Below are 18916 nucleotides of genomic sequence, written 5' to 3' on the forward strand. Positions count from 1 at the left end.
TGCAATTGACAATGCAATAAACAGTGGTTGTCAGTCAGCGCTGTGTATGTTGTCTCTGCTTTCATCCTGTCCTTCGCGCTGTTTTTGCCCTCTTCATCATGAACCAACCAGCCCAATTCAGCACACTCCTGAAGTTTAGGCCTAGATCCACCAGGGCAGAATAGGAGATGTGCCAAACACCTGCAGCACAACATGACCTTTACTGATCAGACACAATGGAGTGCATATTCAGCTGATCACTTTTGGGGACATTACCTTCTATCTGTACAGCCTGACTAAACCAGCCAAAGCGAGACGATAAAAGAAATGAGCACGTAGGACATAATTCCTGGCCGCTTTATTTTCATGCTGACTGACTGATCATATATAATATTTGGGGTTTTACGTGCCAAAACCACTTTCTGATTATGAGGCACGCCGTAGTGGAGGACTCCGGAAATTTTGACCACCTGGGGTTCTTTAACGTGCACCTAAATCTAAGCACACGGGTGTTTTCGCATTTCGCCCCCATCGAAATGCGGCCGCCGTGGCCGGGATTCGATCCCGCGACCTCGTGCTCAGCAGCCCAACACCATAGCCACTGAGCAACCACGGCGGGTGACTGACTGATCAATCGATTAAGTTCATTCCAAGGCAACACCTGCTGTGCTATGACAGATACGAGGACGTAGAGACCCCACTTTAATTTAGACCACCCAGGGGTTCTTGAGTGACAAACCTAATGCACAAGCTTTTTTTCTGCAGTCCACACCCATTGAAACATGGCCATTGTAGTTAGGCATCAAACCAACAGTTTTGTGCTGCCTAGCAGCAGAACAATATCGCCACAGAGGCACTCAACTGGTTATTTTCATATTGTAAAGCTGTTGAGTGTATTGACAGAGCAACATGTCGACCTCAACAAAGGCCACTGCTAGTGAGGCATTGCATCACGTGAAATAAACACGAGATCAGACTCTACGATCTGCCCCTAGCTCTCTGGCATACGCCGAAGGCCAGCTGGTACCGCATGACCTCGGTGGTGGCAGACCCACGCCACAAGGGCCGCAAAGCATTCCCCTGATCTAATCAAGAATACAATCCCAAGCGAGAAGAGGTAAACACTTGATGTCCAAGTCTGGCCATATGATTAGCACGAGTCCCCTTGTCAAAACATTGACTGGGCTTTCCCTTGTTCACCTACTGATGATCACTTCAAGTCAGGTAGGGCACAAAGCAGCTTAGAAAAACCGGGAACAACTGCCCCAAAAATGCTCGTACATATAAGGAGGGGGTTTGCACTTGGCACCACGAACATGATGCTAGCACATTATGCAGCCACCAGCTATATCAATTCCACACAATGAAGCCTCACAAACTGTTCCACTGTGAAGGCTCATGAGGAAAGCCCATGCAATTTCTACAATAGAGAATGTGAGAACAGCACGTACAACACTTCTGCAGATAACAAGGGCATCAGGAACTACAACACTGTGCAACCTTCAGACAGTCTATAAATATAGCACCATGCTGCAGTCTTCATGTATACCTCTCATTGCATAATGACAGTTGGATCAATGCCTCAAAATAGAACACAGTGAATAGATATACATATCACCCTATGTTACCATTGCTACATCCAATTTCAAAATGGGGCCTTCTATATATATATGTACATAATCATATGTGACAACCTTCAAGAGCTTTCATGAGTGTCCCGATTAAGAATCTGTGCACAAACAATATGTACTAAGACAGCTTCACCACGCTGTGCCTGCCTCTCACACCCTGATTTAAGCAGCAGGCACTTTGAGCTTACAGTCATGCTCATGTGAAAGCCCTTTTCAATGTCTTCAGCATAACTAGAACTGACCCGTTCACTGGCCACGTACTTCAGCAACAGTTGCACTGTGGCATGTCTTGGATGTTTCTTCCTCCAAGACTCCAGAACTTCAAATCCGGAACAGGTCAGGCAACGTTTCAATTGTGGCTTAGAGGCACATTTCATGGATTCCAGCCGCTCAATCTCACCCTCCTTGACATTTATCGTTTTTGGAAATGCCCGAACAACCGTCTTCCATGAACACTTTTGTTCACAGAGATACAGGATGGCACAGACCAACTCTTTTTGACCTAGAGAGAACAAAATGAAAACAAGAACTAGTATTTCACAGTCCAGTAGCAATGTGATGGTTTAATAAATATAAAGGGCAGGAATCTTTAAAGAATGATTGTTGTATTACCTTCACTCTTAGGTATCAGAGTGAAATTTTCCTTCCCATCAGAAAACTTAATTAAATTCTGCGGTTTTACCAGCCAAAACCACAGTCTGATTGTGAGGCACGCTGTAGTGGTGGACTCCTGATTAACTATAGCCACCTCGGACATGATCGGAGATCGTTGTTCGAAATGTGTGTTCAGTTTGCGTTCAGTTTCGCTTCACAGGGTGGGCCGAGGCCATGCCGCCGTTGTCGGCCCTGCCCGTCGGTGCAGCCAAGGCCAATCATGTGAGGCGAAGCTTAACGCAAACTGAACAAGCGTTTTGAACAACGACCACCGATTGAACCCCTGGGGTTCTTTAATGTGCACCCATTGTATGGTACGCAGGCATTTTGCATTTCACCCGCATTGAAATGGGTTCAATTATTCCCATGCTTGGTGCATAATAATACAACTATTAGCTTGTGTAAGCCCTTGGTCTGCCTGAAGCAGAGTACCATCTTGTACTTGTCTGGGGTGGGCTTTGAAGGATATGTGCTTTTGTTCATAGGCGACGTGCCAGGCATAAATGGGAGCAGGGCACTGGCCGGAAAAATTTCGAGGCCGGGCTGAAGCCTGGTCAGCAAGGGACCGTATCAATTTTTCAATGTCTGTCACATCTTGCCATAGAAAATATTGCACTGTTATTTTATTCAAACTGCAGCAAAACGGATGAGGAAATATTTCAAAAGTAATGGTCTAAAATTAGACTTTTTTTTCGCCTTTAATGGATAACCGATGCCCATTTATTACGGTATGAGACCTCCATTCCCCCAGAGTGCAAGAAATAAATAATTGCATCACATATCACTGAGATCAATATGCTTACCAAGTGCAGCGTGGAGGTCATGTGGTGTTATAACCCAGTGGTGCATGCACTAATTGGCCCAGTGCAGTGGTCACAAGCCACATCCTAGGATAAGCTACGCCATGAGCATGTTGCAGCAAGCTGGGCACATGGCACATCAGCTGTTCCTTCCTACTTCAATCTATGCTTCTCTACATTTTAAATGGAATATGGCTGGTCCTCCACTGTTGCTTCTTTGGGAATGCAGACTGCACGCACACCTTCTCTTCCCTACTATCCCATTGAGTGCTTATTTATAGTGAACTTTTGGCAACCGAGTTACAATGAGGCTTGCAACCACTACACCAAACCGACTGACCGGTGCATCACTGGTTTGTGATACCACGAGACCACCATCTTCGAATTCCATTATGTAACAAGGTGTGCAGCCTCAAGTCCACCATGTTGCATTTGGTGCACTTTTTTGAATTGGTTGTGTTGAAAGATATGATGAATGATTTGTTGCATGCTTGAGGAATTGAGGCCTTACACTGTGATTATTACGAGAGCAACTACAGCAAAAAACAGAAAATTTTTGCATTGGCACTCCTTTGGTGCAAAGAAATTTCCTCAAATTTGCTTGTGTTCATGTGGATTGGTTGGTACATGGCCCTGGTCTGAATATAACATACAAGCCCCATGTGGAAGCATGCTCCATTTTTGAGCAGCATGCAAGGTCGCCAGTTGGCAAGCCACTACGAAAATTGTGGTTGTATTCCAGTTTAAGCAACGCTTTGTCATGAAATTATATAAACAGGGAGCAAAAAGAGCAAGCCATGAGAAGCATACACAATTTTTCAAACAAGACAGAATGAGTTCACCAAATTCGCATGAAAGTTTTCATATATGTCACTTTGAAGATCTCACTGGTCACATAACTGCAAGCTTTGTCTATTGTTCCTCTTTCCAATGAGAACTCCCTGGGCAGTGCCACAATGCCCTCTGAATTGTGGGCCCATGTGAGCACCTGCTCAAAAGTACAAAAGACAGCAGCAGCACACGCACTTTGTAGCCACGTGCAACAGCCCAGAGAGAGGTGTTCTTGCATCCTCATGAATATGTTCAGGAGCAAGCACTAAACGCATTGGCTGTTTATGTTTTGTGCATGCTTGTGCTCCTTTACTTCTGTGTCCAAACTTAGTGCAGTTTGTTATTATTACTACAAATAGCAGTTACAAGCAAGAGAAAGGGCTGAAGGTGTCTGCCCATTTCCAAATATTTCAAATGGTTCTCTCTCTCTAACACGAAAATAAAAAGGTATGCTGTGGTGTAGGCAAATGAACCAGTACATATTTTTTCAAGCTAAGCACTCTAACCACTACTTGATGTCCATTTTCTACTGCGATCAACTGTTACAAGCTAGGAAATATGCTGAATGTGCCCATCCTCAGATGTGCAGAACAATGAGCAGTAAGCAGGAAAAGGTTTCGGCATGGTGGGTGCTAGATCAGCTATAAGCATAGGAAAAGCTTCTTTCCACTGGACCAGAGAATGGAGAGCCACAGCCAAGGCCTTTGCATAGAGCGACTGAGGCAGAAAAAGGTGGCAACCTCAAAAGAAGCAGCCTGGGAATGGATGCATGTGCTTCACGAATGCCAGGCAGAAAATGGTGCAGCAGCTCGAAACAAAGCAAACTGTGAAAGGAAAGGAGCCATGAGAAAACAGCCTGCAACTGATGTTCACGATAATTCAGTTAAGGGAATTAAGGAGTCACTAGAGCATGCCAATTACTTTGTAAATACAGTAAGCTGCAAGTACGCACAATGAAAAAGTGCTCGCAAGAGCTTCAGCTTTAGTCACGTACTGGTGTACATTAGCACACATGCCTTCTGGTACCGTTTTTTTTTTTTTCACAGTGAAAATGTTGCAATGGCTGTGTCATAACATAAAGAGCCCCCTGTAATTAAATAATTAAGACTTAGGTCAGCACACGAATTACTGCTCATTCACATTCATTTACAACAGTACACACAGCCATATCAAAGATTATATTACAAATGTGTGTTTTAATTTACCGTGCTAGACCGACAGGCTCTGGATTAGTCAAACAGGAATCCTGACCAGTCAGTCTAATAAATTTGTGTTAGTTTGTTCCCAGTCTAATATGATGTCAAAAATTTTTTTGTACTCTTATAGATGAAGGCTGGTTATACATACAAACTCAAGAAGGCAGCTTGCAAAACTGGCAGATTTCTTTAAAGTCCACAGCAAGTCGAGCTTTAAGAATATGTGTAAGGGTATTATTAAATTTTTCTGAAATTGTTTATTTGTACTTCTTAATTGACTCTATAAACAGACAATACAGAAAATTTCCACTATGAATGCCAGATAATAGAAAAGGCATGGGGGCATGCCAGGGGACTTCTATGCAATTACATGCTTTCTATAAGCAGAAATATCTAAAGCTGGGCAAGTTGGTGTTGGTTCACTCTCAGAACAGCGCAACAAGATGGGATGTGAAAAAGAGTATTAAAGTGTGTTACAGATGACAGAGTATTATAGTGCAAACAAAAAGGTACCAACATAACGGGACCATAAACGGTGTCTCACCGGTGTTTTCCTGAGGAGTTGGATGGTACAGAAAGGGCACATGGCTCGGTGCAGAACACAGGCTGCAGGTGTCTCTGTCCAGTGGTATTTTTCGATAGGCTTGGATGTGCTCCAAAGCCTCCTGAATTGAGAATACAGCAGCAAGCCGTTCCAAGAGCACTGTTTCTTGTGGTGTGATCACCTCCCGGTCAGTGAGAATGTCTAACAAGTCATGGACGGTATGGCAGCTGAACCTGGACCTTCGAGGAACATCCCGCTTGAGCAGACGCCGTATGTCATCTTGTTTTTCGCAGAACTTTTCAGGGGTCCACAATGCTTGCAGCTTGACTAGCAGTTTCTTGAACTGCATCTCATCATTTCCATCACCCTAGAGATAAGGCAGCAAAAAATTTAAATCAGCAAGACTGCAATGGGAGCTATGCAGATGCACTGAAAGGAAAGTGAAGCAGCAGTACAGCTTTCTGTAGAAAATATGTGCCTCAACAGCTCAATATAATTAGTTACACATTTCTACATAATGACTGATCACTCATTGCCACAATTAATATTACCTTAGCACTGAGAGACAGGCAAAAAAAAGCCTGTCAGTGCTAAGGTAATATTAATTGGAGGAGACCTATGCATGTAAAATGCATAGGTCACCTCCATAAGAAGGCACAAAGCTGCAACACATGGCTTGAAAGGAAGCATTCATTGAAGGCTCAGATTGCTCAAGCAATAGAATAGGGTTATCGTCTTTCCCTGTTGGCCGTAAGATTTATGTGCAGAAGTGTTATGCGAGGTGATAAACCAATCGCAGTGATAACCCCCTTCTTTGGGACTCTTGTCAACATTTGCTTTCCGAGAAGGTAGTGACTACAGTGACGGGGCCCGGCACTTTAACAACAACACTGTAGCGACGGGGCCGTCACTATAACGATGTCGGTATTGGGGGCGATCATAAAGTTTTCTACAAAAACTCTAATGGGGGGCGAGTGCTTACGGAAGCGCCTCACTTGCGTAGTCTGAGGGATAACGTGGCGCGCTCCGCATAGCTAGGTTTGGCTATCAGCGCTAAATAAACATACTACGCGGGAGCTCTCCTGGACATTTTTGCAAGTACTCTCGAAATGACAGAAGCATCTTACCTTTAAAATAATAATCTTGGACAAACAGAAGGCACAGAATAGTTTACAGACGCTATCTCGTTACCTACTATGTACGGTAAGCTGGGACACTGCGCGCGGTCGCCACGATCGATTCCCCCGAACCGGTTTCTTGCGTTAAAGGTAGCAATCGCCGAGAGAAAACTATGTGAAATAAGTTCTTATAGTGGGCCGTCTGTGTAACCAAATGGAGCATCACAGAATGAAGCTTCAATGCAGCGATCGCACGGGTTCGCGGTGATCGACTGCATGTCTGCATGCATGTCCGCGCACAATGTTTCGCTTTTGCTGTGAGAGCGTTTTCGCATCGTGCCATGAGTTTTATGCCGCAGTATATGAGCATTTGACCGTACGCAAGCAACCATTGTTGCATGTACACTATCAGAGCTGTTCAAAAATAATTTCGTTATAGCTAGGGACTTCGACGTCTATACGGCGACTTGTGCTGTGCCATCGCGATGATTCAGTGTTTTTCTTTTCTTCTAAAGTCTCCAAAGCTTCAATACCATTATTTCTCAAGTTGCATCGCACTGGATGCTTATCGGTCTTCTAAGCGAGCAATTGCCCGCTGCTTCTTTTTCTTAATCCAGTACAGTATTCATTGTCTGGTGCTACACAAGCATCAATTGTATATGCCATGCCTTTTTTTTAATGCGCTTTGTACCGTTCCCTTTCCATTCTAGTAAACTTTCTTTCTTTCTTTATTATCATCATCATAGGTGTTAGAATGCACACGCAAAAAACTGTTGGACCCAATAGGCGCAAGCTAGTGGATGGGTCCGGATGCGAAATATAATACACATTCGGTACAAGCATAGGGGTATCAATGCAGAGGATGAATGCAACACATTAGCACATTAAAAACAGAAAGAAAAAGGATTTTTTTACAGCATGCATAAAAATTAGCACCAGTTACATAAATTATCAAACTGCAATGAAGAGAACACCAAGCAGGAATACAGGCACCAAATCAGTGGTTTATAGCTAATAAATATGATTGTAGTGCTTTGCCGAAATAGCGCTTTTTTTGTTTTAGGGTATGTTGTTCCATGTCTCCAAAGGTTATCAGGGGACACAAGATTGGTGAAAAAGGAATTGAAGTCGCCCCTGAGAAAGTTCCTTCAGCAGTTTTGGACGACAGAGTTGAGATAGGTGAAATTTGGAACTATTTCACCGATGATGGGTGGGCCGCACTCACTGCAACAATTACTCAGAAGCGTAATCATAGTTTGTGGACATGTAGTGCATGTCGGCAAAGGGTTCATGATAACGCCATTAGGTGTGGCACGTGCCTGAAGTGGCTGCGGTTTAAATGTGTGTCTGTCACATCTGCGCCAAAAAATAAGGTGCGGTTTTGTCGGAATTGTGTGAAATTTTCGAAATTATGCAAAGTTTTCTCAATATGGGCGTGTTCAGATTACGCTAATCAAAGTCTGCAGCGGTGGCGTAGAGGTAGAACACCCGCCTCGCGTGCAAGAGGTCCGTGGTTCGAATCCCGGTGCCGGCAATTTTCCACCGGATTAAAAAAAATCCGCGTGTTGATAAAATTGCACAAACAGGCCTGGAGTGTGGTCTGATCCCGGTGACCAGAACCGGTAACGCACTCCCTCACCAGAGCAGGATTGGCCACCCTGGTGCAGTACTTGGCCACAACCTCCTATATGAACACAACAATCAAAGTCCCATTACCATTTTTTTTTGTTTTCTATAGAATTTTTATATGTGATGGGCGAATATGTTGACACAAAGGAATAACCCTTAGCTCGAAACGCTCTAGTTTGCTTGGGAAAACGTTTTAGATGACAAGAAATGGAGCATGCTATTTTTGCGATTTCGCAAAGTTCCAAGTCTGGGGCCCTCCTGCATGCACAATTTTTTTGTCATGCTTGAGTATTTTCTCATGTAAGCCTAACAACTTGTTTGTTTCAAACACTATTTCTTTTGTTGTCTTCTTATTCTGGGAAAAATTCCTAAACATTTCTCCACGAGCGACCCGCTACGAAGAAGCCACTTTTCAGCCCAACCTTCACGCAAGATGTATCGAGATTTGATCACTGATCGCTGAGAAAATATTCCTGTGCAACAAAAATGCATCGTGTATGCAGGAGGGCCCTATACACGGAACTTAGCGAAATCACAAAAACGCTATTCTCCACCTTTTGTCATATATGATCATGGTCACGGGACCTCGATTACCGTTCTTATATCAACATGTCCATATATATGTTCGTATTTTTGTAATATGTCAATGTGGTTAAAGAGCCGGACCCCACCTCTGTAGTGCAGATGTTAAAGTGCCGGGCCCCGTCACTGTAGTGTAGATGTTAACGTGCCGGGCCCCGTCGCTGTAGTGCACATGTTTAAGTACCGGGCCCCGTCACTGTAGTCACTACCTTCTGAAAAATGGGCTGCTCTGTCAACGTGGATAACGAGCCACAGTGTGCTGATCAGCTGACCATAACAAAAACACTACTTTGTGGCACTTCATCATTATTCTCCAAATGATTCTCTACAAGACATTTTATAAACAGTAAGAAAAGTGCTCTGTTGACTGTGGGGCCAAATCCGCCTTTTGTGACGCCGAACTGCGCATGCGCAGCGCCCTAGCGGCTGAGGACCGAAGCAATTTGGCAGGCGCACGGCCGGACTCGACTCTCTCCTCCGAGTGAGTGGATTATGGCCGTGGCAGGCGCTGCACTTGTCAGTGGAATAGGGCTCCAGCCGTTTCTCCTAGACTCTTAAAGACTGGCACATATCCGTATCTTGCTGTTCTACACGGTTTACTCAACGTATATCGCGACGACGCCTGCCTGTCCGGTGGGCAGACCTACACTCTAGCAGACATGCTCCGGGAGTGTGGGTCGAGATACCCCAAGTTCAGCAAGGAGGAGTGGGGCTCGTGTTTGCATAGCCCCGCTCTGGACAAGCAAATCCTGACTGTCCAGCGTGCCCGTGACCAGGTCATTGGGCTAGACCTGCCAGTCCCGACGTGGGACTAGCCGGGTGTGCGACGAGTTTGCGTCCTCGCCGGAACTCCAATAAAATTATTTCGCTCACTTGTCAGCCTTGCCATTCTCGCTGCCGCGCGCACGGAACGCCTTTCGAACATTATTGCCATCAAAATTTGGCGCGATGCCAATGTCGTGTCTTGTTTACGGCTGCACCTCCCGTAACCATCCCAGCAGGGCAATGCGGATTTTCCAAATTCCGTCGGTAAAACACGGTCAACAACACCGTGAAGCCTGGATTAGGGCTGCACTTTGTGACAGGTATATATTGCCATATGCAGTTTACCTCTCTGCTTTTGTCATTACTGGCTCATACGAATAATCTCGACGAAGACACAAATGTATGTTTGAACTAGCGAAAGAAACGATCTTTGAGCTCGTGTGACCTGGTTGCGAAGCGTTTTTTTCTTCTATCCTCTCTGTGCGTCCATCGCTAGAACGCCGTCATTACACAACTTCACATCGTGCACACTTGCAGCTTTATAAACGCTCAGCGAATGCACGTGATGTTGACATAGTTATCTGTCAGAGCCACTCTTATCTCCACTGCCGGGCTGACATGGAAAACAACATGCACTGTGAAAGTAACTGATAGTGCTAGTTAGCAATTGTTGCTAGTTGTCGTTTCGCAATTCTTGTTGGCACCAAGTAAACTAATATTAACTTGCAGAAGGCTTTTATGTTTGTTTAGTGAATCGGGATGTAGTAGGGTATGTACTAAGGCTCATTTTCCCGTGCGGCATCTTCTGGAGTCGAGTGATGCATCTTACTGTGTAACTGACACATTTCAGGGGCATTCATACAGCGTTCATTGATACGTTCATTGATACGTTCATTGATACGTTCATTGATACAGCATCCTGTTTGCCCTATGTAAGTGCAGCCGCAAGAGGTGGGAATGGAATACACCACATTGGTACTGCAATCTACAGGCTTGGCGACACATTGCTTATTGCACGGTCCAGGTGTTCTCCGGCTTTCGTTTATTTTTTTGCACATCCTTCCCAACTTGTTAGGCCCAGTGAACATGACCTTTATACCAGCCTGGCCTGCGGCATTGATACAGGACGCTGTATCAATGAACGTTTGCGTGAGCATGTGCACTGTGTCAAGATTAAGACTGGCAGTAATCTGGCTGTTCATTGTGCCAAGTATGGCTGTTCTCCACTCCTAGACAACACACGTGTGTTGAAAAGGTACAGTAATCAGATGGCCAGAGAAATCTTTGAGGCATTTTCAATGTGTCAGCTAGGAGCCACCTGTGTTAGTTCCCCTTCCATAGCACTTTGTGATAAAGAACTTAAGTTCCTTAGAAGTTAAGCAGTTTGGCCGTGTCCACCATGTTATGGTTTCTTTTATATTGTTTAATGTTTTTGACGCATGCGCAGCAGTAGTTGACCGACGATGACTCGCCTTCCCCTCCCCTTCTTCTTTCACTCTTTATGCCTGTTGCAAATCGTATATATTTGCGCAGGTTCCAATAAAGGTGTTGTTGGCAGTCAGCGCTCGTCCTGTGTCCTCCCTTGTCCATGTTTTTTGGCGCTGTTTTAAATATGAATGATCCGTACCAACTAGCTCACACCCAAACCCTTCTGAGTCAGCGTTTCTTCACAAGAAGTTTTTTTGTGGTGTTGCAACACAAGTAACACAAAGAACTTCATTGGAGCAATCATTTCAAAGAAGCAATCATTGGAAAACGTTGAACTACCGGCCGATTGGAAGATAGGTAAGGTGGTTCCTGTACATAAATCTGGTAATAAACACTCGCCTTTTAACTACCGGCCCATATCTATTACCAGCATCCCATGCAAAATCTTAGAGCAGGTACTCTTTTCACATATTGTCACTTTCCTTGAATCAAACTCGTTTTTTCATCCTTCTCAGCACGGTTTTAGGAAGTCCTATTCATGCGAAATACAGCTACTCTTATTCACGCACAAACTTCACGCAATTTTAGACTGCCGCTCGATCGCCGACTGCATCTTTCTAGATTTCGCGAAGGCATTTCATAAGGTTTCCCATCATCTTTTGTTACTAAAGCTGCGCATAGTAGGATTAGACACTAAAATTCTAAAATGGCTTGAAGTGTTCCTTACCCATCGTCAGCAATTTGTTTCCGTCAACAATGTTAATTCCACCGTTCACCCTGTTCTTTCCGGTGTGCCCCAAGGCACCGTCTTGGGGCCCCTGCTTTTTCTTATATTTATCAACGACTTACCCAGTAACCTTTCTTGTTCTGTACATCTTTTTGCCGATGACTGCGTCCTTTTTCGGTAAATAACAAATGATAGTGATAAGCACATGATTCAGTCTGACCTTAACGCTATCTCAACATGGTGCAAAACTTGAAATATGACTTTAAATGCTGAAAAGTGCAAACTTATGCACATCTCTCGTGTTAATAGTGGATTGCCAGTATATACTCTTAATGGTGTGTTACTTGATCCTGTTACAAGATACAAGTACCTCGGAATTCATATTACGTCTAACCTTAGCTGGCATGCACACATTGAGCACATCACTAACAAAGCTAATCGCATGCTCAGATATCTGAAACACAACTTTCACGCGGCCCCAACTAGCATCAAACTTCTACTCTATACCACACTCGTACGTTCACAACTAGAATATGCTTCATCAATCTGGGACCCTGGTGTTAAGAGTTTGATCGACCTACTGGAGACGGTACAACACAAATCAGCGCGGTTTATTCTCTCTGACTTTCGGCATACATCAAGCGTAACCACTATGAAGACTACCCTGGACCTAGCTTCACTTGCATCACGACGCAAAATTGCACGCCTGTGCCTTTTTCACAAAATATTTCATCACGAGTCTATTGGCTACGAGTTACTTCTTCGTCCTTCATATGTTTCACGCCACACAGATCACATACATAAGGTAGGCATTTCTACATGCAAAACTAAAACATTATCGGATTCTCTTATTCCTCGCATGTCATATGACTGGAACCACCTTCCTTCCTCAATTGCCACGATTCCTGACCCTGTATTGTTTCGGACTGCTGTTACCGCTTCTATTGAATGATATATTGTGTTGATCACTTATTCTAACTTATCTATGCCTTGGTAATTGTTCTCTGCTGTTGCTTGTATTTTCAGTCTTATTATGTATTACCCACTCCCCTCTGTTATGCTTTGCCCTGAGGGTAAAATAAATAAATAAAATAAATAAATAAATAAATAAATAAATAAATAAATAAATAAATAAATAAACTGCAGCAGGGCACTCTGCTAGTGGGTGACGAGACTAGTCCGCTCACTGGATTTGTACTAATGGCTGTCTGCACATCTCATGTTTATCACACTTGACCTACTGCATGCCAGCCGCACAGAGTGGCAGATGGACATGGTTCAGCTTTGACCAGCTGGAGTTCTTTATTTTGCACCCAATGTCCAGTTCATGAATGTTCTTGTATTCAACCCTTATCAGAATGTGACCGCAGTGACCATGAATTGAACCAGTGACCAGCAGCATAATTCCATAGCTGTTACACTATTGGGGCAGGTGAACATACAGACAGAGCAGTAATGTCTGGTGGAACTGGAGTAAACTTTGATGACATAACAAACCTAAACAAGGCATTTTACAGTCCAATTTAGACACAGGGTTGGTTAGAACATTGTGCATCATAGCCTTTCTTCACTTTCAAAACTGCTTCAGAAACACAGCAGGAATGAACCTTGTGCACTCTGTGTTTCACCAACGAGAGAAGGAATTGCCTTCTCTTGCTCGTACAATGAACTGACATCTAAGCTTAACATGGAGCAGACTCATCCCCTTAAAGCCATTCTTCACTCCTATTAAAATTTGGCATAGTTAGACAAAAGTGCATCCTTGAAGATATAATGGCAAAACAATATTGGCAAAACAATATTTAAAAAGAAATGCAAGATTCAGCAATTTCTTTGCCTCCAGGGATGGAGTGACCAAGGAAGTTTTGGAGCAGCTCTGGGAGCAGCTCATTTGGCACTTTGGAGCATGTTTGGAGCAGGAAATGTCTGTTTTGGAGCAGTAAATACGTTTTTGGTGTATCAGTAAAAGTTAATAAGTGAAATAGAGGCATATAAAGATTATGTGTTTCTTATTTGACTTTGCAGAACACTATTAGGTTACGGCAGATCAATTCTCCAGAAGCCCGCAAGGCGAGCAAAATTCATGACAGGGAAAAATTGTCATCCACCCGACTGTAGCATGGAGCAACAAAGGCAACCCATACAGGTTTCTCAGAAACAACCATTAAGTTATACACCGGACGTGCACATTAAATGTGACCAAGAATGACTGAGGCTTTTGCGTGAACAGTGCCCTTTCTATGTTAATAGGCTTGTGTAATGCTAGTTTTTTTTTTTGCATTGTGAACAAGCGATTAATACTTAGTTCTAATGAATGTACAGATATTACCTTACTTATTCGAAACGGTGCCAATGGAAACATTGTGCAATAGGTTGATAAATTACTGATAACAGCCTATACAGCAACCAAGGTCTTGGGTGATCTTTTTTCTGCCAAAAAACGAAAAGGCCTGCAAGAATCTGTTTAATAATCTATGTGACAATGCATCCCCGCACCAATAATAGAACAGATCTCAGATGTAAACGTCGTCATCAGTGCATTGTATATATTATGTACGTGCAACCAGGGCTAAGGCCTCGTAACGGTTTGGAAAGCGAACCTTTACAAAATCTTGCTACCATGTATTTGATAGGGACCGAAAATGCACGGCAAAAACTGCTGACTCGGCGAGAAAGAAGCGCAGCCAGTTGTTCCCAGCGGTCCTACTTGACGTGGTTTAGGTAAATATTGAAGCAATTTGCGGTGTGCAGAAGTGTCATGGTCACAGCATTTAAAAATTTTTGTATTTATTTCACAGGCTTTCGTTCTCATTAAAGAAAGTCTTCATGAATCCTAGGTTGTTTTAAATGCTGTTATTGATCATTTGTCAACGTCATCCCCAACTTTTTCATTGACTTCTCATTGATTAGATAAATTTATAAATTCAGCTAATTAGATGTATTCATGCACAATGAATGACACAACGTTCACAGAGGCTGCCATGAGCAACACCCATCAAGGTACAGTGAATGCCGTTCGCGTAGAGCCCTCAGGTAATTTTTAATTCTTGGCGAGCTTCAGTTCAGATAGCACAATACCGCAGAACAAACGTAAAGTGACATACTAGACATTGCACATTTGCCAGTATTTCACATTGCTTGCCGAGAAAAGGCTCAAAGATAATTCTGAAAACAATAAAGGGATAAAATTTCCGGTCTGCATCATCAGCCAATATTTTGAATAAGCTCAATTATTTGGGCTTATTTGCGGTTCTGCCCCAGGTAAAACAGCAACCATTATTTCCTGTGTCAAACTATGTTTCATTAAAATTTTTGGACTCTGTCTGCGCAAGTCGCGTCATGAACATCGTTGCTGCGAACACAATTTCAGAGGTTTGCGGTTTTGCCGAACGTTTAATTATGACAATTTGATAGCTAAGATGAAACTCTACATCCTTGGCGTGCATTCTGCGGCAGCAAGAGCCTGATTTTGTTTGGTGTGGCTGGCCAGAAAATAGTGTAGCCGGAGTGTAAGCTTGAGTGACGATTGCGGTTGCCATTGGATATTTGTGGCCAAGAAGTTTCATGAAAGCAGGCAGGTCGTTTGTTTGCGTGCCACACATCATTCCAGTAACAAGATGTGGTACATGTGCAAAACAGATTTAGAACATCACATGCACAGCGTTCACCCATGAATCAACGAAGATGTACCAATAGGGTGCAAAATGGAGTGTTAAAATGCATAACGAAACTGATTAGCTACACGCTGAGCAGACTGTACGACCTTATTAATTCAGTGTGGCTTTCCTTCCTGACTGCCCCTGTTGTGCCTAATGATCCCTCTGAACAAAGGATGCTTCACCGGCAAACATGCGGCTATCACGGGTGCTGATCACACCTCATCATTCACTCAAGGCAGCTCAATCAGCGTAACCCGAATCTTATGAACAGGCAGTTATGTTCCAGATCTTCAGCTTTTCATGTGCCCAGAAATAACAGCTAGCTTCAAGACAACATTGCCCCTCCTGACCGTCACAAAGAAGCCACTTATCAATGACAGGGTCATTGTCGAGAAGTCCTGAGGAAAATGTCGACGGCAGGTTCACAGTTTGCCATGTGGTTGCCTCGTATTGTGCAACGTTGGAAACACGGGGGATGTTGGGGAATGATTCAACGTTCAAGACAACAATGTCACCCCTTCCTGACCGTCACGAAGAGGCCACTGATTGATGACAGGGTCATTGTCGAGAACTCCCGGGGAAAGTCGGCGACGGCTGGTTCACACTTCGCCACGCGGTTGCCTCGTATTGTGCAACGTTGGAGACACATGGGACGTTGGGGAACGGGGGGAGGTGGTGAACGCTTCAGCGTTTGTGATTGGTCAGTGAATTCCCTCGACGAGGGAAAGAGCAAAATAAATGGTATAAAAAGCGGGTCCGGACGGCTGTGAAAGGGAGATGCTTGGACATGCAAAGACTCTAGCATGTAGTGTGCTCTGATAGTTGGAGCCATGTTTGTAAACCTGAATCATGTACTTTTTTTTAATATAATCCTTTTTCTCATCTCTTAACTGTCGCTCGGAACCCTTCTTTCTCCCGGTTTCTGGCACGGCACCATCCATGGACCCTTCGTGGCTGCATGGACCCCTGACTTCCCAACACCCCATTAAATGAGCACCAGTTCAAATTATATTTAGCTGGTCCACATACACGCAAACACGTAACACTTTTAGAAAGCATTCGTAATGAATTGTATAGCATAAAACGGTTTTTATTTTCTTGTAGCCTAGGTTGCATTTATGAAACCAAACGCACCCGCCCTCCAAAGATGCTGAAACGGATTGCTTAGGCTTGGACTGAAGGGCTAAGCACTAGCCAATGCTCGTCTATGACTGCGCACTTGCCATTGAACATGCACATCCTGCTAAATTTGGCAACTTCATATGAAATTCATGTCTTGGCGCAGGTTGGTGCAGCTCGATGGTTTGGCACAAAATGGCGCAATTGGCACAGCGCTTCCATCTCTGGCCTCAGAACTCATTTACTGCGGCAGCAGCAATCTCTTACAGTGAAAACCACCATCTTGTTTTTGCTTGCTTGCCTGTTCCTCAAATAACTGCGCTCATCCAATATGAGGGAATGGCCAAGAAGTCGGCGGTGGTTTTTTAGGAAATGGGGTGGCACAGTTGAAGAATAATGTACTAATTTAAGAACAAAGAAAAAATAGATATATTAGAAATAATGAACTATAATTATAAATTATGCAATATTAGAGAAAGTGCTGTTTAGATAAACAACACGCGAGTTTACCTTGCTCGTGATTTCTGCAACTTCCTTTACGCATTGCATAGTAAGACATACAGTGGAATTCAAAATATATATTGACAGACTACCACCAGGCTCCGCTTTGGGGGTACTCCCGTCCTGCGTCTCTTCCTCTACCTTGTGCTTGAAAGTGCACCAATTTTTTAACGAGTTGACGTACTAGCAAGGCGATTTCGTGGGAAGAGGAGACATCTACGTTTGCGACTTTGGTCACGTTGCCAAGTCTACCAAGCTTTGGCAATACTCGACGCGTCTTCAGGGCCTCAAAAGCTAGGCAGTGACGTCTTAGATCAGAGTATGCAGGTCTTCCTTTGATATAAGGAAATTGTAGACATCTTCAACGATGCCCTTCAGAAGGTGTCTAACCTCATCTTCATCTCACATGCCCGTGTTCACAATTCTGCAAAGTTTCAATGCTTCTTCAATGTCGGTTGTGCATGTTTCCCCGGGCAACTGTGCTCTACGCAAAAGCGTATGCTCAGCCTTCTTTCTTTTTGAAAGTGAGTCTCCGAAACAGCTCTTGATTTCCGTAGCGAACCTTTTCCACATAGTTATCATGTTTTAGTCATTATCGAACCAGAGAAGTGCGGTTCCGGCGAGAAAAAAAAAACGACATTGGCAAGTCGTGCCGTTGCGTTCCACCCATTGTGGCTGCTTACCCTGTGATAATACTTCAGCCAGTCATCGAAATCTTCATCAGCTTTGCCGGAAGAGGTTCTATCTGAGGGATCCTGCAGATGACTTGCCTTGGGCGCTCACTGTCATCTTGCATGTTCGTGTCACGGCTGCCGCCAGCTGCTTGAGGTTTGTTCATGTCTGTGTCTTCAGGCGGTAGTCCGAGCAAGCGCCGGCTTCGTCGGAACATGTGTAGAAGAAGGTTGTCCAGAGCGGTTACCGCGCACCGTCCACCAAAGTTGTTACGGATGAGGCAGATTTATTTACAAAATGATCGACGGGGCGTACAGACGAGAGACGCGGCAAATCGTCCTAGAGCTCAGTATTAACACAGCATCAGACAGCTCGGCAAACGGCACGTACTACCGTGACGAGAAACGCTGTAACGCGCAATGAAAATGTTCTTACCATAATTTTTCAATATGAAACAAGGAACACTTGCAGACAACGATGGCAGCAGCGGTACACAGAGCTCGGACTTCCGCAAAACTTGCATTAGCGCATGGCAATACCGCAAGACGTTCATTTAAGGGATCGCCAGCCGTTTGTGCGCAGGCGCGAGTAAGAGCGGGCGTGAGAGAGAAAAATCTGGGGGTTTTTGCTTCTTGCAAATGACTGCCTAGGCACTACGGAGAAGGTTTAGCGCGTGTTGTGTGCATTGCGGAGTGCGGTCGAGTTTGTTTCCGCCGCTGGCTGCCTGCGCGGTGAGTCAGTGGGCGTGGGCACGGAGGCCCCATTTGATGATCGCTGTGAAGTTGTTTCTCTCTGAAGGGGCAAGGTGCTGACTGGTGTTGTATAAGTCGCGGGTCGACTTTTTTGTCGAGACGATACATTGACTTTTTTACAAGCACTGATCAGGAGAGCACATGTAACCGGCAAATGGAGGCCTCGGGAGAGCACCTGACGTTATAATAAAGCAGGCGGCGCAGGATCTCAGGGCACCCAAGGGGTAAGGGAGCATCAAAGCTGGAAGCAGGGCGGCCCGTGGGTGGGGCCGCGGAGGCCGAAGCATGCCAGGGGGTGTTCGCACAAGAAATTGGCTGCGGACAGCCGA

At 44.4% G+C, this 18916-nt stretch overlaps 1 protein-coding gene across 2 annotated transcripts; it reads right to left on the reverse strand.

Annotated features, from left to right (window-relative positions):
* Window positions 1–604: 604 nt before the first annotated feature.
* On the reverse strand, window positions 605–18495 carry LOC142576034 (uncharacterized). 2 transcript variants are annotated; one of them, XM_075685938.1, is made up of 4 exons: window positions 18271–18495; window positions 17847–18038; window positions 5636–6002; window positions 605–2112 (listed from the first exon to the last, which is right to left on the reverse strand). In XM_075685938.1, exons 3-4 carry the CDS (start codon window positions 5982–5984, stop codon window positions 1676–1678), a joined length of 786 nt encoding a protein of 261 aa, XP_075542053.1. In that variant the 5' UTR covers window positions 5985–6002; window positions 17847–18038; window positions 18271–18495; the 3' UTR covers window positions 605–1675. The 2 variants fall into 2 exon arrangements, with proteins under 2 accessions (XP_075542053.1, XP_075542043.1); XM_075685928.1 differs by lacking the exon at window positions 17847–18038.
* Window positions 18496–18916: the final 421 nt, after the last annotated feature.

This window comes from Dermacentor variabilis, chromosome 1 (genome assembly GCF_050947875.1).
Source record: "Dermacentor variabilis isolate Ectoservices chromosome 1, ASM5094787v1, whole genome shotgun sequence".
In the NCBI taxonomy this organism is placed as follows: Eukaryota; Metazoa; Arthropoda; class Arachnida; order Ixodida; family Ixodidae; genus Dermacentor; species Dermacentor variabilis.

What these genes read in the sequence shown, in the direction of transcription:
- LOC142576034 (XM_075685928.1), bottom strand. An exon ending in AACTCCTCAGGAAAACACCG is followed by an intron (nt 2,113 to 5,635) that starts GTGAGACACCGT and finishes TGTTCTCTCTAG; the next exon opens with GTCAAAAAGAGTTGGTCTGT.